This window comes from Schistocerca piceifrons, chromosome X (assembly GCF_021461385.2).
Source record: "Schistocerca piceifrons isolate TAMUIC-IGC-003096 chromosome X, iqSchPice1.1, whole genome shotgun sequence".
Lineage (NCBI taxonomy): Eukaryota > Metazoa > Arthropoda > Insecta > Orthoptera > Acrididae > Schistocerca > Schistocerca piceifrons.
The window spans coordinates 579,014,816-579,029,479 of record NC_060149.1 but is presented as its reverse complement, the minus strand read 5'-3'; the positions used below and the strand labels follow the sequence as shown (position 1 = coordinate 579,029,479).

Sequence of the window (14,664 nt, the reverse complement as noted above, 5' to 3'; positions counted from 1 at the left end):
GGCCATGCCAAAGGTCCAGAAGAATATGCAGCCTATGTGTACACCATAGAGGTGTACATGAATTGACCTCAAGGAGAGGTGCTAACTGGAAGGACTCCAGTTCAGACAGAAAGGACCAGATGCAAACCACAATTGTAAGATCTGACCTGGGCCGCCGATGCGGGAGATGATTCGCCGTGATTGGGAAAAGGAGATGGTAATTCAGATAAGCAAGAGAACTATGAATGTGTGCAATGTAACTGGGGAGCAGTTGTGCATGCCTAACCTTCAATGGAGGGACTCTGGCCTCCACCAGGACACTGGTCACCTGACTTGTTCTAAAAGCTCTCATCGCTAGGCGAACGCCACAATGGTGAACTGGGTCGAGTAAACGCAATGCTGAGGGCACCGCTGAACCATAAACCAGACTCCCACAGTCAAGGCGAAATTGAACAAGGGTTCTGTAGAGCTGCAGCAGTGTAGAGAGATCTGCACGCTAGTTGATGTTGCTCAGGCAGTGGAGGGCATTGAGGTTCTACCAGCTCTTCCACTTAAGCTGATGAAGGTGAGGTAGCCAAGTCAATCAGGCATCTAAAACTGGTCCTAAGAATCGCTATATCTCCACTACAGTGAGTGAATTGTCTTTAAGGTAAAGTTCTGGTTCTAGGTGAATGATGCGACGAAAGAAAAGAAATGGATGACACACGACTTCCAGGCTAAAAACTGGAAGCCGTGGACTAGAGCCCATGACTGCACCTTGTGAATGGTTCCCTGTAGGTGCCGCTCAGGAGCACCAGTACTGGAGGAGCAGTACGAAATGCAGAAGTCATCTGCATACAGAGAAGGTGAGAACCAATGGCCCTACAGCTGCTGCTAGGCCGTTAATAGCCACTAAAAATAGAGAGACACTCAATATGGAGCCCTGTGAAATGCCATTGTCCTGAATATGGGGGAAACTATGGGAGGCACTGACTTGGACACAGAAAGTACAGAGTGACAGGAAGTTTTGGATAAATATCAGGTGCAGGGCATGGAGACCACACTCATCCAATATGACAAAGATATGATGAGGCCAGGTCGTATTGTATGCTTTACGTAAGTCAAAAAAGACGGCAACTAGATGTTGGCATCTGGAAAAGGCTGTTCAGATGGCAGACTTGAGGGACACAAGGATATCAGTGGCAGAGCGACCCTGGTGGAAGCCACCCTGACATGGAGCCAGTAGGCCACGTGACTCCAGGACCCAACCAACTGTCGACACATCATACATTCCAGGAGCTTGCAAAGAATGTTGGTGAGGCTGGTGGGCCAATAGCCATCCACATGAAGAAGGTTTTTACTGGGTTTGAGTACCTGAATGATGGTGCTCTCTTGCCACTGTGATGGAAAGACGCCATTGCATCACATCCAATTGATGATGATGAGATGTCGCTTGTAGTCAGACAAGAGCTGTATAGTCATCTGACTGTGGATCTCATGTGGCCCAGGAGCTGCATTGGGGCAATTTGCAAGGGCACTGAGGAGATCCCACTCCGTAAATGGAGTGTTATAGGGTTCACTGTGGCATGCAGTGAATGAGAGGACTTTCCTTTCCATCCACCATTTGAGGGTGCAAAAGGCAGAGGCTTGAGCATAGTGCTCAGAAAGTGCTCGGCAATTGCGTCTACATCAGTAGATAACACGCCATTTATGTTAATGCTAGGGACACCTGTTGCGGTCTCATACCCAAAATGATGTCTGATCTTCGTCCAGTCTTGGGAAGGTGACGTATGACACACAAAGGTCGACACGTACCTCTCCCAACACTCCTATTTCTGTCATTTTATAAGCTGGTGAATGCAGGCATGGAGCTGCTTAAAGGCTATTAAGTACTGGAGGGAAGGGTGCTGCTTATGTCACTGTAGGGCTCACTGATGCTCTTTAATTGCCTCAGTGACTTCCGACGACCACCAAGGGACTTTCTTTTGCTGGGGGCACCCTAAAGAACGAGGGATTGCGTTTCCCACCATACAAACAATCATTGTAGTGACCTGCTCAATGACAACATTGATGGCACCATGTGGGGGAGATTCAGCGGTGACAGCAGAGGTGACGACTTCCCAGTCTGCCTTGTTTAAAGCCCATCTGGGTAAGCACTCATGGGCGTGACGCCAGGGGAGTGACAGGAAGATGGGGAAGTGGTCACTACCACACAGGTCGTCATGTGCTCTCCAGTGGATAGATGGGAGAAGGCCCAGACTGCAAACCAAGGGATCAATGGCTGAATATGTGCCATGTGCTATACTGAAATGTGTGGGGACACCTGTATTTAAGAGGCAGAGGTCCAGTTGTGACAGTATATTTGATCCCCCTACCTTGGCCAGTAAGCATAGTGCCACCCCACAAGGGGTTATGCGCATTAAAATCACCCAAAAGTAGGAAAGGTTTAGGGAGTTGACCACTCAGTGCAGCCAATACATTCAGGGGTACTGCACCATCTGGAGGAAGATATACATTGCAGACAGTTATTTCCTGTGTCGTCCTTATCTTGACAGCCACAGCTTCAAGAGGGGTTTGAAGAGGCACAGGTTCACTACATACTGAGTTCAGGACATAGACCCAAAATCTACCTGACACTCTATTACAGTCGCTACGGTTCCTGTAATATCGCTTACAGCTGGGGAGGGCAGGGGTCTGCATTTCCGAAAACCAGGTTTCCTGCAGGGCAATGCAGAAAGTAGGTGTAAAGCTTTACAGTTGCCGTAGCTCAGCCAGGTGGTGGAGAAAACCGACCCAATTCCACTAGAAGATTACGTGATCATGAGACTGCGAAGGTATGAAACACTCAATGAGGCAGTCTACGCCTCAGGGTCACCTGCTGCCACCAGATGAGTACCTGTACGATCAACATCCATTGTGCCTCAGGGCCCAGCGAGATCTAAGTCCTCAGCGGACACCAGAATCTCCACCTCATCCTATGACACAGAGCTTGTAGGCAGTGGTGGTGTAGGTGTCATCGCAGTGCCTTACTTGTTTGGGGTCTTTTTCTTTTTAGGTTTCTCTCGCTGCTCGTTAGGTTTGTCTGGCTGGGAGGGCTTCATTGATTCAGCCTCAGGGACTGAGGAGGATGATGGCGCTCCATGACCAGCTACCTATATTTGCTTCAGCCACTGGTAGGAACCTGGGAAGGGAGTGACCCAAGGGATCCCTTCCTGGCGAGAGGAGCTGAAGAAGACTTACACTTCTCTGGCTGAGAAGTGGGGACTGAAGTCCCCAATGGTTGGGGGAATGCTGCTCCTAAAGTAGGTTGTGGTGGCATAGGTTGGCGTCAATCACAGTATGTGGCCTCTCATATTTTCTCTTTGCTCAGTGTAGGTCAGTCAGTCCAGGGTCTTGTAATCCATTATTTTTCTTTCTTTCTGGAGAATCCTGCGGTCTGGCGAGCAAGGCGAATGGTGCTCTCTGCAGCTGACACAGATGGGTGACGGGGACAGGGAGTATTGAGATGTGAAGGATGTCCACAATCCTGAGAGGTGATGCTGGAAGTACAGCAGGAAGACATATGGCTGAACTTCCAGCACTTAAAGCACCGCATCAGGGGAGGGATATATGGCTTTACATCACAGTGGCAGACCATCACCTTGACCTTCTCAGGTAATGTGTCACCCTCAAATGTCAAGATGAAAGCACCAGTGGCAACCGGCACGGTGGATGTGCTGAACGAAATGGACAACCCACTGCTCTAAATTGGCGTGCAGCTCATCGTCAGACTGCAAAAAAAAGTCCCAGTGAAATATGATACCCTGGAACATATTTAAGCTCTTATCGGGTGTGATGGTAACAGAAACATCCCCCCGCTTGTCACAGGCAGTAGTGCCCATGACTGGGCAAAAGATGGTGTTCTGATCAAGACCGACCCTGACCGCATTTTGGGCAAGCCCTCCACCTCCATAAACTTGTCCTCTAAATGCTCCACAAAAAAGTTAGTTTTCATTGATAGGAAAGATTCCCCATCAACTCTCGTACATACAAGGTACCGAGGTGAATAAGCTTTGCTGCCATCCTCAGCCTGGTGTTCCTCCCATGGTGTAGCCAGGGGGGTGGGAATGATTTGGGGTCATATTTCTTAGCATTGAAGTTATACCTTGATAGCTTAGAGACTGCTGGTGTTTGACCACCAGCAAGAGATGACGTAGTATGCTTCATGGCGTGTCATCTGCCCTGATGTCACCCACTCCGACGAGGGGCCCTCCCCAAGGGCTCTACCCCGGTGCAGCAAAGGCCACCTGGCAGGATGGCCATTTCCGGGAGTCCCGATGCCCCAGAGTGATGGGCATCTACTCCTTGGCATATGTGGGGAGTTAACGGTGCAGGCACCAGCGGAGCAACCCCTATATGGTCAGGGGGCTACAACCAACAGGGTACATGGCGGCCTCACCACAACAGACTGGCTACTGAGCTGGATGTCAGGCACAAATGAGCTAAGAAGTCCATTATTATCGACAGTGCAGAAAGTGATACTGCACAGAGGATGGAGGAAAACGCACTCAGGTGGGTGACCTCACACAACAGCTGGAGAATGAGTGGAAGTGCAGCTCCACGTTAATGGAGGATGCGAGAGGTCTCAGCCCATGATGGACACTATGCATCATTTAAGGTGCCCTTCGCCAATTGGCTCGGCCTTCAGGAAAATTTTGAAAAATGGAGGTCAAACCCTACAGGGGACCATCACATAAAGGCCGAAATGTGTCAGACTCCTTTTAGTCGCCTCTTACGACAGGCAGGAATACCTCGGGCCTATTTTAACTCCCAGACCCGCAGGGGGGTATTATTCCTTCATCATAATGCAGAATTAATCCCTAATCTACTAATATATAAACATATTTTTAGCCATGACAGCACTACTGTGACATTAACAACATAAAATAGACCAACATCTTTCATTCGATGACAGACATTCTTGTTAGGACTGTACTCATTCAATTTTTCACATGTTAAATAGCATGTAAAAGAGAACTGATGATTCATATTTGATTTGAGGTAGGTTAAAAATCTTTCTGTGAATGAAAGTGCACATTTCTCTATTATTTAGAAGAATCTTTCTTCAAGCAGTTTGCTGCTCCAAAAATTCATCTGGCATTTTTCAGCTCTCAGTAAATACCAATGATATGCTGCCAAGATATTAAGTTTTATAAAGCAACAAAAGACATTTAAAGAAAACTAACTAACATGGTATTATATGAAAGACTGGAACAGCAGACAACCAGAATAGTAACAAAATAGCATTAGACCATTTTGGCAGTTGACTGAATACAAACTCTGTTTGAACTAGCACAGACATGGTGATACACAACTTTTCACGCATTAATATTGAGTTATTTCTAAATTCTAAACTATTTATATAATACTACGTATGGAACATACCCCATGCTCCATAGACAGCCCTTCCATCTTCTGTAACTGCAAATTGTTTTAACATTGGAATCAGAAAATCATTTTTAACTAGCAAGCATAAAATGAAACATAATATAGCACACTAGCAGATGTGTTATTTGTAGAAATCAAAACTTGCTATTCAATAAATGACTCAAGAAACTACCTTTTTCTGCTAGAGCAACCCCATTGACTTCTGCAGCTCTTAGTTGGTAATATGCTGGAAACAGAGAAATCACCTTTAAGAATTATCAAACTGAAGGTAGAACATAAGTTTGTACACAGAGAAAAGTGTTCTTTCCAGAATCCGCAACTAGTTATACAAGGAGGGGAAAAAAGCTGCGAGTAGTACATACCTTCTTTAAGTGCATCGAACTTGGCTTTTACAACTCGATATTGCTGGGACCCTACAATCAATCAGAAAAACCATCATTTGGAATTAGTGCAGATAACATTAAAAAACAAGACTCCATCCAGAGAATTCTGCTATTTCCAAAATCTACAACTTGCTATTCTGCTATTTCCAAAATCTACAATTTGTTGGAGACCATAACTCTCTCCACAACTTACTTCGATGTGGTAGTGCAGCAATGTGGCGTCCTACAACTCCTCGCGGGTTAGCCACTGGAATGAGAAAATTATTTTTGGAAAAACAACAGGTAAGGTGAAACACAGAATTGAAATAAAGAAGTGTGATATTTTTTGAATTTCAAAACTATATTCAAAACAAAATGCCAAATGGATCTTACCTGGTAGTAATAGTCCAGTAATGCCAGCTTGTGAAATTGCTAGCAACCTTTTAACTAGAATAAAAAACATCATTTGGAATTAATACATATTACATTTGAAACCAAGATTGCACAAGGGGAATTTTGATATTTCTAGAATATAGGAATTCTTATATAACAAACCTAAATGAATGCCATACCTTTCTGTTGTGAAGCTCGAAGATCGGAAAGCGCTAGAATTAGAAAAATAATCTTTTTGAACTAATACAGAAAAGCCAAATAAAAAGATAAAAAATGTGAAATTTTAATATTTCTACAACATGAAACTTTCTCCTTTAAATGAAATTGAGACACTGTACCTTGGTCCAAAGCAGCCACTTCGTTAATAAAAGTTTCTACTCGCTGGGCATCTAAAAAAATGCAATTGTCTTTTAGTGCTGGCACAGGTAAGGGAAAGCAAAAAATTTCAAACAGAAAACTGTCTTATTTCTAGGTTCCTAAGCTTGTTAAGTATACAAATCTATCCAACCCTCACATTGTCCAGTTGGTGCATCCACACTAGGCACTGCTGTTTCTTGATGTTTTTCTACAAGAAAGATGAAGAGCACCCATTAACTGAATGTGAGTAACACAGTGTGAGAATTAATATCTGTCAATGTGTAAAAATACGGCAGTGTTAAATTCATTATTTTTCACAAAATACAAGTTTGTAACATAAATCTACCCTGCCCTCACCTTGTTCTGTTGTTGCATCCACACTAGCCTCAGCAGGCTCTTCAATATGTTCTGCAAGAAAGATAAGAGATTCCATTAGTCAGATTTGAGCAACACATTGTGAGAAATAACATCAATCATTAAGTAAAAATACGGGGTTATTCTAAATGATGGGCCCATTTTCAAAAATTCGTATGTATTCAATTACAAAAAATGAACAAGCTTTATACCAATGAAAAGAGGAAGTTTCAAAGTTTCTGATGGGCGGAAGCAGATTGGGGGGGGGGGGGGGGGGGGGGAAGGGGGTGGGTGAGGTGGGTGATGGTTTCAGAAATAGTCAGTAGAGTTCGCTTGGCAATTGGGCTGTCATTCCGTTTCACTGTCAGTTGTGAGTGAGATGGTGACTGTGGAGCACAAGGTTTTCTGCATTCATGAGTTCGCAAGAAATGAGTCGCAAACTGCAGTGCAGCAGGCATTTCGTACCAAATTTGGTATTCAGTCACCAACTTGCAAAAGTATTAGCATTTGGTTTAAGCAGTTTAAACAGACTGGGACTGTGTGCAAGTGAAAAGGCACAGACCAACTACATGTGTCAGAGCATGATGTCCAACTGATTCAGGAAAGTCTACCAATAGAGCCAATCAAGAACTTGGAATACCCCAACCAACTGTATGAAAAGTTCTGAGATGGTGTTTACTGTACAAGCCATACCTATTACAACTTTTGCAGGCTCTCAACCCGAATGACAAAGGGAAGTGTCTCGCATTTTGTGGTTATATGCTAGGAAAGATGGAGGATGACGCATTTCTACAGCATGTAATTTTTAGAGATGAAGCAACATTCCAAGATAGTGGAAAAGTCAACAGACACAATGTTCACATATGGGGTTTGGAAAATCTACATTCACCATTGCAACACAAAAGAGACTCATTGAAAATCAACGTGTTCTGTGCCATATCCCGTACAAAGGTTTATGAACCATTTTTCTTTGCAGGAAGAACTGTAACGGGAATCACATACATGGACATGTTGGAACAATGGCTGTTCCCTCAAGTTATGGAAGTTTCCCAGGACTTCATTTTCCAACAGGATGGACCTCTATCCCATTGGCACCATGATGTATGAGGCTTTTTGAATGACTTCCTTCCTCAGCGTTAGATCGGTCGCAGGGGACTTGAGGACCTGGCTCTGCACTTCTGGCCACCGAGATCTCCTGATCTCACACCTTGGAACTGTTTCTTATGGGGTTGTGTGAAGGAAGCTGTCTACATTCTGCCTCTACCAACCACTCTGAATGATGTGCAGAATCGTATCTATGAAGCCATGCACTAAGTAACAGTAGATACGCTTTCTGAGTGTGGGACGAATTTGGCTACTACGTCAATGTTTGGCATGAAGCCAATGGTGGCCACATTGAACATGTATAATACTTACCACATTTCTAATTATTAAATAATTATTACAAACTAATTAATTACAAATTATTAAATTGATATCAAACATTACAAAAAAACTTTGAAACTACCTCTTTTCATTAGTACAAAGCTTGTTATTTTGGATTGTACTTGAAAAAATACGAAAATGGGTCCATCACTTAGAATAATCCAGTAGTGTAATTTGTAATTCATTACATTTCGCTAAATACAAGTTTCTCACTTGCTAATATAGTTTAGTAACACAAATCTATCCAGTCCTCACCTTGTACAGTTGGTGCATTCACACTGGCCACTGCTGTTTCTTGATCTACATCTACATCTACATCTATATTTATACTCCGTAAGCCACCCAACGGTGTGTGGCAGAGGGCACTTTACATGCCACTGTCGTTACCTCCCTTTCCTGTTCCAGTCGCGTATGGTTCGCGGGAAGAACGACTGCTGGAAAGCCTCCATGCGTGCTTGAATCTCTCTAATTTTACATTCATGACCTCCTGGGGAGGTATAAGTAGGGGGAAGCAATATATTCGATACCTCATCCAGAAACGCACCCTCTCGAAACCTGGACAGCAAGCTACACTGCGATACAGAGCGCCTCTCTTGCAGAGTCTGCCACTTGAGTTTGCTAAACATCTCTGTAGCGCTATCACGCTTACCAAATAACCATGTGACGAAATGCGCCGCTCTTCTTTGGATCTTCTCTATCTCCTCTGTCAATCCGACCTGGTATGGATCCCACACTGATGAGCAATACTCAAGTATAGGTCGAACGAGTGTTTTGTAAGCCACCTCCTTTGTTGATGGACTACATTTTCTAAGGACTCTCCCAATGAATCTCAACTTGGCACCCGCCTTACCAACAATTAATTTTATATAATCATTCCACTTGAAATCGTTCCGTACATATACTACCAGATATTTTACAGAAGTAACTGTTCCAGTGTTTGTTGTTCTGCTATCATATAATCATACAATAAAGGATCCTTCTTTCTATGTCATTACATTTGTCTATGTTAAGGGTCAGTTGCCACCCCCTGCACCAAGTGCCTATCTGCTGTAGATCTTCCTGCATTTCGCTACAATTTTCTAAAGCTACAACTTCTCTGTATACTACAGCATCATCCATGAAAAGCCACATGGAACTTCCGACACTATCTACCAGGTCATTTATATACAAGGCCGTTCAGAAAGTAACCTCTGGTTGATTTAAAAAAATACACCAAGTTAAATAAAAATATTTTAATATATACATCGTACAACTACATCTTTGCACTATTTTTCTACATAGTCTCCATAGCGATTGAGGCACTTATCGTATCTCTTCACAAGCTTTGAAATTCCTTCTGCATAAAAATCACCCGCTTGTGCCTGGAGCCAGCCTGTGACCGCATCTTTGAGCTCTTCGTCGTCATCAAACCGCTGTGACCCGAGCCATTTCTTCAAATGCATGAAGAGGTGATAATCACTTGGCGCCAGGTCTGGGCTGTAAGGTGGATGGTTGATAACGTCCCACTTGAAGGACTCAAGAAGGGCCGTTCTTCTGCGAGCAGAGTGAGGACGGGCGCTATCGTGCAAAAAAATGATACCGGAAGTCAGCATACCACGGCGTTTGTTCTGTATAGCCCGTCGTAACTTTTTTATTGTTTCACAGTACACGTATTGATTAATGGTCATACCACGTTCCATGAATTCAACCAACAACACCCCTTTGGCATCTCAAAACACCGTTGCCATCAGTTTTCTGGCAGAAAAATCTTGCGAGGCTTTTCTTGGTTTGGTAGGCGAATTTGAATGTGCCCACATCTTTGATTGTTCTTTTGTCTCAGGGTTCACGTACTTAATCCAGGTTTCGTCACCGGTCACGATTCTGTTTAACAATGGTTCTCCTTCGTCCTCATAACGTGACAGAAAGTCTAATGCAGAGGCCATTCTTTGAGTTTTGTGGTGGTCGGTAAGAATTTTGGGCACCCATCGTGCACAGAACTTGCAGTAACCCAATCTTGCTGTCACTATCTCGTACAAGAGAGTCTTAGAAATCTGTGGAAAACCAGTGGACAACTCCGAAATTGAGAAACGTCGATTTTCACGAACTTTTGCATCAACTGTCTGAACGAGTTCGTCAGTCACCAATGATGGTCTACCACTCCTCTCTTCATCATGAACGTTTTCTCGTCCACTTTTAAATAAACGTACCCATTCACGGACAACTCCGTCACTCATAACTCTTGGTCCGTACACGGCACAAAGCTCACGATGAATAGCTGCTGCAGAATATCCTTTGGCTGTAAAAAACCTTATGACAGCACGCACTTCACATTTGGCGGGGTTTTCTATTGCAGCACACATTTCAAACTGCCACAAAAACTAAACTAGCGCAGGTACGACGTTCACTCGACCACGGCTTGATGCCGACTGACCTGTTGAGTACATGAACGCACAGATGGCATCGCTACTCCCCCCACAACCCGCACTGTGACCAATCGAAGGTTACTTTCTGAACCGCCCTCGTATATTGTGAAAAGCAATGGTCCCTTAACACTCCCCTGTGGCATGCCAGAGGTTACTTTAACGTCTGTAGATGTCTCTCCATTGAGAACAACATGCTGTGTTCTGTTTGCTAAAAACTCTTCAATCCAGCTACACAGCTGGTCTGATATTCCGTAGGCTCTTACTTTGTTCATCAGGTGACAGTGCAGAACTGACTCTAATGCCTTCCGGAAGTCAAGGAAAATGGCATCTACATGGGAGCCTGTATCTAATATTTTCTGGGTCTCATGAACAAAAAAAGCAAGTTGGGTCTCACATGATCGCTGTTTCCAGAATCCATGTTGATTAACACAGAGTAGATTCTGGGTTTCCAGAAATAACAGGATACGTGAGCAAAAAACATGTTCTAAAATTCTACAACAGATCAATATTAGAGATATAGGCCTATAGTTTTGTGCATCTACTCGACGACCCTTCTTGAAAACTGGAACTACCTGTGCGCCTTTCCAATCATTTGGAACCTTCCATTCCTCTAGAGACTTGCGGTACACGGCTGTTAGAAGGGAGGCAAGTTCTTTCGTGTACTCTGTGTATAATCGAATTGGTATCCCGTCAGGTCCAGTGGACTTTCCTCTATTGAGTGATTTCAGTTGCTTTTCTATCCCTTGGACACTTATTTCGATGTCAGCAATTTTTTCGTTCGCACGAGGATTTAGAGAAGGAACTGCAGTGTGGTTTTCCTCTGTGAAACAGCTTTGGAAAAAGGTGTTTAGTATTTCAGTTTTACACGTGTCATTCTCTGTTTCAATGCCATCATCATCCCGGAGTGTCTGAATATGCTGTTTTGAGCCACTTACTGATTTAACGTAAGAAGAGAACTTCCTAGGATTTTCTGTCAAGTCGGTACATAGAATTTTACTTTCGAATTCACTGAATGCTTCACGCATAGCCCTCCTTACGCTAACTTTGACATCGTTTAGCTTCTGTTTCTCTGAGAGGTTTTGGCTGTGTTTAAATTTGCAGTGAAGTTCTCTTTGCTTTCGCAGTAGTTTCCTAACTTTGTTGTTGAACTACGGTGGGTTTTTCTTGTCCCTCACAGTTTTCTCGGCACGTACCTGTCTAAAATGCATTTTACGATTGCCTTGAACTTTTTCCATACACACTCAACATTGTCAGTGTCGGAACAGAAATTTTCATTTTGATCTGTTAGGTAGTCAGAAATCTGCCTCCTATTACTCTTGCTAAACAGATAAACCTTCCTCCCTTTTTTTATATTCCTATTAACTTCCATATTCAGGGATGCTGCAACGGTCTTATGATCACTGATTCCCTGTTCTGTACATACAGAGTCAAAAAGTTCGGGTCTGTTTGTTATCAGTAGGTCCAAGATGTTATCTCCACGAGTTGGTTCTCTGTTTAATTGCTCGAGGTAATTTTCGGATAGTGCACTCAGTATAATGTCACTCGATGCTCTGTCCCTACCACCTGTCCTAAACATCTGAGTGTCCCAGTCTATATCTGGTAAATTGAAATCTCCACCTAAGACTATAACATGCTGAGGAAATTTATGTGAAATGTATTCCAGATTTTCTCTCAGTTGTTCTGCCACTAATGCTGCTGAGTCGGGAGGTCGGCAAAAGGAGCCAATTATTAACCTAGCTCAGTTGTTGAGTATAACCTCCACCCATAATAATTCACAAGAACTATCCACTTCTATTTCACTACAGGATAAACTACTACTAACAGTGACAAACACGCCACCACCGGTTGCATGCAATCTATCCTTTCTAAACACCGTCTGTGCCTTTGTAAAAATTTCGGCAAAATTTATCTCTGGCTCCAGCCAGCCTTCCGTACCTATAATGATTTCACCTTCGGTACTTTCTATCAGTGCTTGAAGTTCCGGTACTTTACCAATGCAGCTTCGACAGTTTACAATTACAATACCAATTGCTGCTTGGTCTCCGCATGTTCTGACTTTGCCCCGCACCCTTTGAGGCTGTTGCCCTTTCTGTACTTGCCCGAGGCCATCTAACCTAAAAAACCGCCCAGTTCACACCACACGACCCCTGCTAACCGTGGAGCCACCTGCTGCGTGTAGTGGACTCCTGACTTATCCAGTGGAACCCGTAACCCCACCACCCTTAGGTACAAGTCGAGGAATCTACAGCCCACATGGTCGCAGAACCGTCTCAGCCTCTGATTCGGACCCTCCACTCCGCTCTGTACCAAAGGTCCGCAGTCAGTCCTGTCAATGATGCTGCAGATGGTGAGCTCTGCTTTTATCCCACTAGAGAGACTGGCAGTCTTCACCAAATCAGGTAGCCGCCGGAATCCAGAGAGGATTTCCTCTGCTCCATAGTGACACACATCATTGGTGCCAACATGAGTGACTACCTGCAGATGGATGCGCCCTGTACCCTTCATGGCATCCGGAAAGACCCTTTCCACATCTGGAATGACTCCCCCCGGTATGCACACAGAGTGCACATTGGTTTTCTTCCCCTCTCTTGCAGCCATATGCCTAAGGGGCCCCATTACGTGCCTGACGTTGGAGCTCCCAACTACCAGTAAGCCCACCCTCTGCGACCTCCCGGATCTTGCAGACTGAGGGGCAACCTTTGGAACAGGACAAGCAGCCATGTCCGGCCGAAGATCAGTATAAGCCGGAGACACAGCCTGAAACCGGTTCGTCAGACAAACTGGAGAGGCCTTCTGTTCAGCCCTCCGGAATGTCTTTCACCCCCAGCCACACCTCGAGACGACCTCCTCTCTACCAGGGGTGAGGGGTCAGCCTCAATGTGGACAGTAGCCCGGGCAGCCACAGCCGTAGTCTGATCGGGGAATGTGTGGGATGAGCTGGCCGTCCCCAACAAAGCCCCGTCTGGACCCCCACAGTGATGAACTCAGCCCGCATCCAAACACAGCAGTCGCAGTCCCTATCCATGCCAAATAGTGTTGTGCAAAGAACGTCTGAACTAATCTACAGAGAGCACAAACAATTTGACACAAAATTTAAATGGTTATTAAAAAACAAGACTGCCTAGTAAATGCAGTAATGCTGCTACTTGCGCACTGCTGACACAATGCTCGATGGCAGAGGGCTAACTGTACTATCAGTAACGTACAAAGACTATTTGAAAGAAACAAGCAAATGACAGATGACTACGTTGATGTTCTACAAGAAAGACAAGAGCATCCATTAGCTAAATGTGAGAAACACTGGGTGAGAAACAACATTTATCAAAGTTTAAAAATATTGTATTTTCAAATTCATTCTTTTTCACAAAATACAAGTTTACATATAAGTAAGACACTTAAGAAACACAAATCTCCCCAGCCCTCACCTTGTCCTGTTGGGGCATCCGCACTGCCTTCTGCACGTCCTTCACTTTGTTCTGCAAGAAAGATCACAGCTTCCATTAGTTGAATGTGAGCAAATCTGTGTGAGAAATAACATCTATCAATGAGTAAAAAAGTTGCACTTTTTAATTCATTGCCTTTCACAAAATACAGGTTTCTAAAATTGCTAATATAGTTAAGTAACAAAATCTATCCAGCCCTCCCCTAGTACTGTGGGTGCACTCATAATAGACACTGCTGTTTTATGATGTTGTTCTACAAGAAAGATTAGAGCATCCATTAGTTGAATGTGAGTTATACATTGTGAGAAATGACATCTATCAATGCATAAAAATACTGCAGTCTTAAATTCATTATATTCGAAAAAATACTACCTTTTGTTTACAATAGCAGACTGAACAAACTTGAAAGGTCAGTAGGACTAGTAATTGTCACATTTTGATTTACAGTGAAATCTTTAAACCTATAATGTGTAAATATAGGCAGTTTGCAGAGTATCAAACAATAGTAATGCATGATCATTACAACATCTTGAAGAAAGCCTT

The 14,664-nt window shown here is 43.9% G+C and overlaps 1 protein-coding gene across 3 annotated transcripts in view; it reads right to left on the bottom strand.

Moving 5' to 3' along the window:
- The window catches only part of LOC124722052, an 85,182-nt gene that overhangs the window by 44,642 nt on the left and 25,876 nt on the right, over positions 1 to 14,664 (bottom strand). For all 3 annotated transcript variants that reach the window (XM_047247244.1, XM_047247246.1, XM_047247245.1), the window contains 10 exons: positions 14,104 to 14,154; positions 6,855 to 6,905; positions 6,655 to 6,705; positions 6,479 to 6,529; positions 6,320 to 6,352; positions 6,141 to 6,194; positions 5,962 to 6,015; positions 5,748 to 5,798; positions 5,558 to 5,611; positions 5,383 to 5,418 (listed from right to left, as the gene is read on the bottom strand). In XM_047247244.1, the coding sequence (XP_047103200.1) occupies positions 5,383 to 5,418; positions 5,558 to 5,611; positions 5,748 to 5,798; positions 5,962 to 6,015; positions 6,141 to 6,194; positions 6,320 to 6,352; positions 6,479 to 6,529; positions 6,655 to 6,705; positions 6,855 to 6,905; positions 14,104 to 14,154 (486 nt within the window). The remainder of the gene's footprint in view (positions 1 to 5,382; positions 5,419 to 5,557; positions 5,612 to 5,747; positions 5,799 to 5,961; positions 6,016 to 6,140; positions 6,195 to 6,319; positions 6,353 to 6,478; positions 6,530 to 6,654; positions 6,706 to 6,854; positions 6,906 to 14,103; positions 14,155 to 14,664) is intronic.